This window comes from Boleophthalmus pectinirostris, unplaced genomic scaffold (assembly GCF_026225935.1).
Source record: "Boleophthalmus pectinirostris isolate CB_2022bp ecotype Guang Dong unplaced genomic scaffold, ASM2622593v1 HiC_scaffold_12, whole genome shotgun sequence".
In the NCBI taxonomy this organism is placed as follows: domain Eukaryota; kingdom Metazoa; phylum Chordata; class Actinopteri; order Gobiiformes; family Gobiidae; genus Boleophthalmus; species Boleophthalmus pectinirostris.
In genome coordinates, this window is record NW_026571018.1 from 39,667,374 (window position 1) to 39,672,373 (window position 5,000).

The 5,000-nt window shown below is 40.7% G+C and overlaps 1 protein-coding gene across 1 annotated transcript in view; it reads left to right on the plus strand.

Annotated features, from left to right (window-relative positions):
• The first annotated feature begins 2,236 nt into the window (after positions 1 to 2,236).
• Positions 2,237 to 5,000, plus strand: part of LOC110174693 (unconventional myosin-VIIa-like) — an 81,360-nt gene continuing 78,596 nt past the window's right edge. The window contains exons 1-3 of the mRNA XM_055148285.1: positions 2,237 to 2,275; positions 2,602 to 2,619; positions 4,671 to 4,855. Of these exons, the coding sequence (XP_055004260.1) occupies positions 2,237 to 2,275; positions 2,602 to 2,619; positions 4,671 to 4,855 (242 nt within the window). The remainder of the gene's footprint in view (positions 2,276 to 2,601; positions 2,620 to 4,670; positions 4,856 to 5,000) is intronic.

The window sequence follows — 5,000 nt, forward strand, 5'->3', positions numbered from 1 at the left end:
ACTTCCTCCAGCTCCTCCAGTGGGACCTGAGGTGTTCCCAGTCCAGTCCAGAGACATCGTCCCTCCAGTGTGTCCTGGGTCTTCTCCTGGTGGGACATGAACACCTCCTGAGGGACACGTCCAGGAGACATCAGAACAGACGTCCTCCCCTCAGACGCTCCTCTCCACGTGGAGGAGCAGCGGCTCTACTCCGAGCTCCGACCTCTGTCTCTAAGGGAGACGCCCAGACGCCCTGCGGAGGAAACTCATTTCGACGCTTGTATCCGCGATCTCGTCCTTTCGGTCACTACCCAGACTCATGACCAGAGGTGAGAGGAGGAACGAAGACTGACCGGTAAATCGAGAGCTTCACCTTTCAGCTCAGCTCCTCTTCACCACAACGACCGATACAGCGACCGCATCACTGCCGACGCTGCACCTGTCCACCTGTCAATCTCCCTCACTCGTGAACAAGACCCCGAGATACTTGAACTCCTCCACTTGAGGCAGAGACTCTGACAAGGGTTTGTGAACTTCATAAATGCAAAAGTGAATCAGATGTGTGTGACTCAAACCTCCGTTCAAACTGTTTCTCTTCACAACAAAGTTGAAAAATAGTGAAAGGTGAAGGTGATGGGCAGAATTGATCCACAGGAAGAACCAAAAAGGAAACATTTGTCTGAATAAGAAATCATCCCGAGTTTACAGAGAACATTTTGTATGTGGAGCGACGACAAAACAAAATCCCGATCCTTCACTCAGTCTTGGTTACGGATTTAAAAAGTCGACACCAAAGTGAAAGTCTCCAACTGTTCACCAAGAAACACCTTCCACTGCAAAGACCAAGACGTGATGTTTGTGTAAAACCACAAGAACAAGAAAGTGCAGCTCAGTCTGTTTGTCTTCTGCTCCTCGACATTAACAAACGGGATTTTGTTTTGTCGTGGCTCCACATACAAAATGTCTGTAAACTCGAGATGATTTCTTAGTCGGACAAATGTTTCCTTTTTGGTTCTTCCTGTGGATCAATCCTGCCCATCACCTTCACCTTTCACTATTTTTCAATTCCGTTGGGAAGAGAAACAGTTTGAACAGAGGTTTGAGTCACACACATCTGATTCACTTTTACATTTGTGTTTGGTCAAGTGTTAACGGAGGAAACAGGGTCAGATGTTTGACATTCAAATGTCTCTTATTCAGAAACTAGAGGAACTATTGAAATAAGTAAAGTATCAGAATGTAGGAAAGAGTTACACTCCAACAGGGTCAAGTTAAACCTGTGAGATTCTTTCAAGTTCAAGACAAAAAATGTAAAAACTCATGTCGGTAACGGAGGGAATGAAATATGCAGCACTTTTTGGTCAATAAATCCAAACAGTGATAACTCTTGGTTCTCACTTCCATATCCTGAACAAACTGGTTTGAATATTTGCTTCATATAGTTTTCTACCATATGGGACAAGATTAGGTTGAAAAAACCTCTGAGTTTTTGACTCATGAGATTTTTTATTAAGAAAGTTCATGGTAACGGAGGGAAAAGTAACGGAGGGAAAATTGTACAAACAAGTAGAAGGTGCAGGATTTTACATCATTTGTGGCTTTTTTCTTCTGAATATTTGAATATTACTTCAAAATGAAAGAAACTATTTCTATAAAATATGTCAGTCCTTCCAAGAACATTTTTATCATTTTTTTTTTTTTAATCCTGTCCCTTCATCAACAGTTCAAAGATGGAATAACACAAGATATGATGAAATACAAACATTTATTTACATGATTTTTGGGTCTTTGAAATTTGGGAAATCATTTTTGTTCCATGTTTCATTCATGGTCTGTTTAAAACAGATGGAACTTTACAACCAAACATGGAACAGAAAAAAGGTCAACAGTTTGATAAACTCGAGTACATATGTATCTGTTCAATACACTTTTATATCAGATGAATTAACTGGAATTTTTGGTCTTGATGTTTACTTCTGCTGGACCAGGACCATTTATGGACGTCACAAACTTCTGAAGTCCGTTTCTCGAGTCGTTTTCCGCTGTTTGGATCCAACAACCACAACAATGACGACGTCCGAATCCCAAAACTAAAATATGACAATATCAGAACCAGAAAGTGATGTGGTTCAAAAGACTTGAAAAGATCGACTTTGACGACAGACACGTCCCACTGGGTTCAGTTCGGTTCTGAGTTTGGAACATAAAACCTCCTGGAGCCTTTTTGACCACGACGCGGTTCTAAAGTCCAAGTGTGATGTCCTCCATGTTTCCAAACGTCTTCCGGTTTTGTGACGTAAACATGAACAGAGCCTATAACCTGTAGCCTGGACACAACAGAGCAAAGGATCATGGGAAATGTAGTTTTTGCACCATAACAATGAATTTAAGCAAAGAAACTTCACGATATTTCAGTTATTGTTAAATCTCGAACAGTTACAAGAGAAACTTTTTCATAAAATTTAACTCCTCATGACTTTTTATTTGTACTTGAGTAATAATATTTGATTGTAACTGGACTTTTATTTGAGTTTATTTATTTTTTTTATTCGATTCAGTTTCGTGGGATTTTCATTCACACATTTATAATAATCAAAAGAACATTCGTGTATTTTCTTTTAGACGAACTGCGGTGGTCGGGTGAGTATCAGATCCTGTGACTCGTTTTTTTGTTTTGTTTCATTTAAAACATTTGATTTTCTTCCTCGCAATAATTTCCGCAATGATTAACTTTTGATTTAGATAAAAAAAAAAAAATTATTTTAAATTTTAGAATAAATTGTTGAAGTTAAAGCTCCCGTGTCGCACTGTTCTCTCAAACCTGCAGATTCAGCACGAGTTTTTCTCTCAAACAAACACAAACGCTCTGATCCACCTCGTGATGTCATCGTGTGGTGACACAGGAAGTGCTCCACTGTGTTTTTAAACTTTTTAAACACACCTTCACTAAAATCATCTGGATCCATGTGTCGTTCGTTCATTCATTTGTCAAAATAAAACCAAAAATAAGAAAACGAAAAACAACGATTTTCTTCATTATTTGTCTCCAAAACAAAACAAAATAAAAAAAACAGATAAAGATTAGTTTTTTTAGTTTTTTGATTTTGTGTTTAAATGAAAAATTGAAAAAAAAACAGGATAATGGACTAAACCGGGACTAAACCAGGACTGGAACTAGACCAGAAGCAGACCGGGACTGAGATCAGGACTTAGACCAGGACCAGACCAGGACCAAGACCAGGACTGAGATCAGGACCAGACTGGGACCAAACCGTGATTGAAACTGGGACTGAGACTGGAACCAGACCGGGACTGAAAATGGTTTAGACCTGGTTTAGTCCTGGTTCAGTTCAGTCCTGGTTCAGTCCTGGTTTAGTCCTGGTTTAGTCCTGGTTTAGTTCTGGTTTAGTCCTGGTTTAGTCCTGGTTTAGTTCTGGTTTCAGTCCTGGTTTAGTCCTGGTTCAGTCCTGGTTTAGTCTGGTTTAGTCTGGTTTAGTCCTGGTTTAGTCCTGGTTTAGTCCTGGTTTAGTCTGGTTTAGTCCTGGTTTAGTTCTGGTTTAGTCCTGGTTTTAGTCCTGGTTTTCAGTCCTGGTTTAGTCCTGGTTTAGTCCTGGTTTAGTCCTGGTTTAGTCCTGGTTTAGTCCTGGTTTAGTTCTGGTTTAGTCCTTTATCTGTTTTTTCATTTTGTTTTTGGAGACAAATAATGAAGAAAATCGTTGTTTTTTAAATTTTCTTATTTTTGGTTTTATTTTGAAAAACAAATGAACGAACGACACAGATTCATTTGTCGACTGAACTAAAAACAAACGGAACTGTTCACTTGGAAAACTACCACATCATGACATCACGAGGTGGAACAGAGCGTTTGGAGTTTGTAGATGTAACAGATTCAGAATAAAAATTTACTCGACGAGGGAACAGAGTTAGAACACGACTTAAATCTCACAAGAATTTTTTTTTTTTTTTTTTGTGTGATTTAGGAAGTTTAAATAATTAATATTCTACGTCTGTATCAAATTCTGACTTCATCTTTATTATTTTTGAATCATGTTAAATAAAAATCACAAATATTCAAACTAAATAAAACGACTCACACTTCACTAAACTATAAAAATAAAAAAAAAGAAATATTGTTTGTACGGAGCCCCTCTGAGGACACTGGAAATGAGAAAATAATCAAATCGTTTTTTTTAATAATGATTCAAACTCAAAACTTAGACTCGGACCACGGACCACAGGCTCAGGGTTCTCTCAGGGACCAAACCAGAGTCCAACTCCTAGTCCAAGATTAGTCCTGGTTTAGTCCTGGTTTAGTCCTGGTTCAGTCTTGGTTCAGTCCTGGTTTAGTCTATATATGGCCTGAGTACATGACCTGAGTGCATGACCTGAGTGCGTGACCTGAGTGAGTGACAATGACCTGAGTGCGTGACCTGAGTGTGACCTGAGTGCGTGACCTGAGTGAGTGACAATGACCGTGACCTGAGTGACCTGAATGACCTGAGTGTGTGTGACCTGAGTGCGTGACCTGAGTGCGTGACAATGACCTGAGTGTGTGACCTGAGTGTGTGACTGATGAGTGACCAATGACCTGAGTGTGCGTGACCTGAGTGCGTGTGACCTGACAATGACCTGAGTGCGTGACCTGAGTGTGTGACTATGACCTGAGTGCGTGACCTGAGTGTGCTCCGCAGACGTACACCGGGTCGATCCTGGTGGCGGTGAATCCGTACCAGTTGTTGCCGATCTACACGGCCGAGCAGATCCGACTCTACACCAACAAGAAGATCGGAGAACTGCCCCCGCACATCTTCGCCATCGCAGACAACTGCTACTTCAACATGCAGCGCACCAGCAAGGACCAGTGCTGCATCATCAGGTACACAACATGACACACAACACACGACACGACACACAACACACGACACACACAACACACACACAACACACAACACACGACACACAACACAACAAGAAACAAAACAACACACAAGACACGAGAGAAACATGCAGCGCACCAGCAA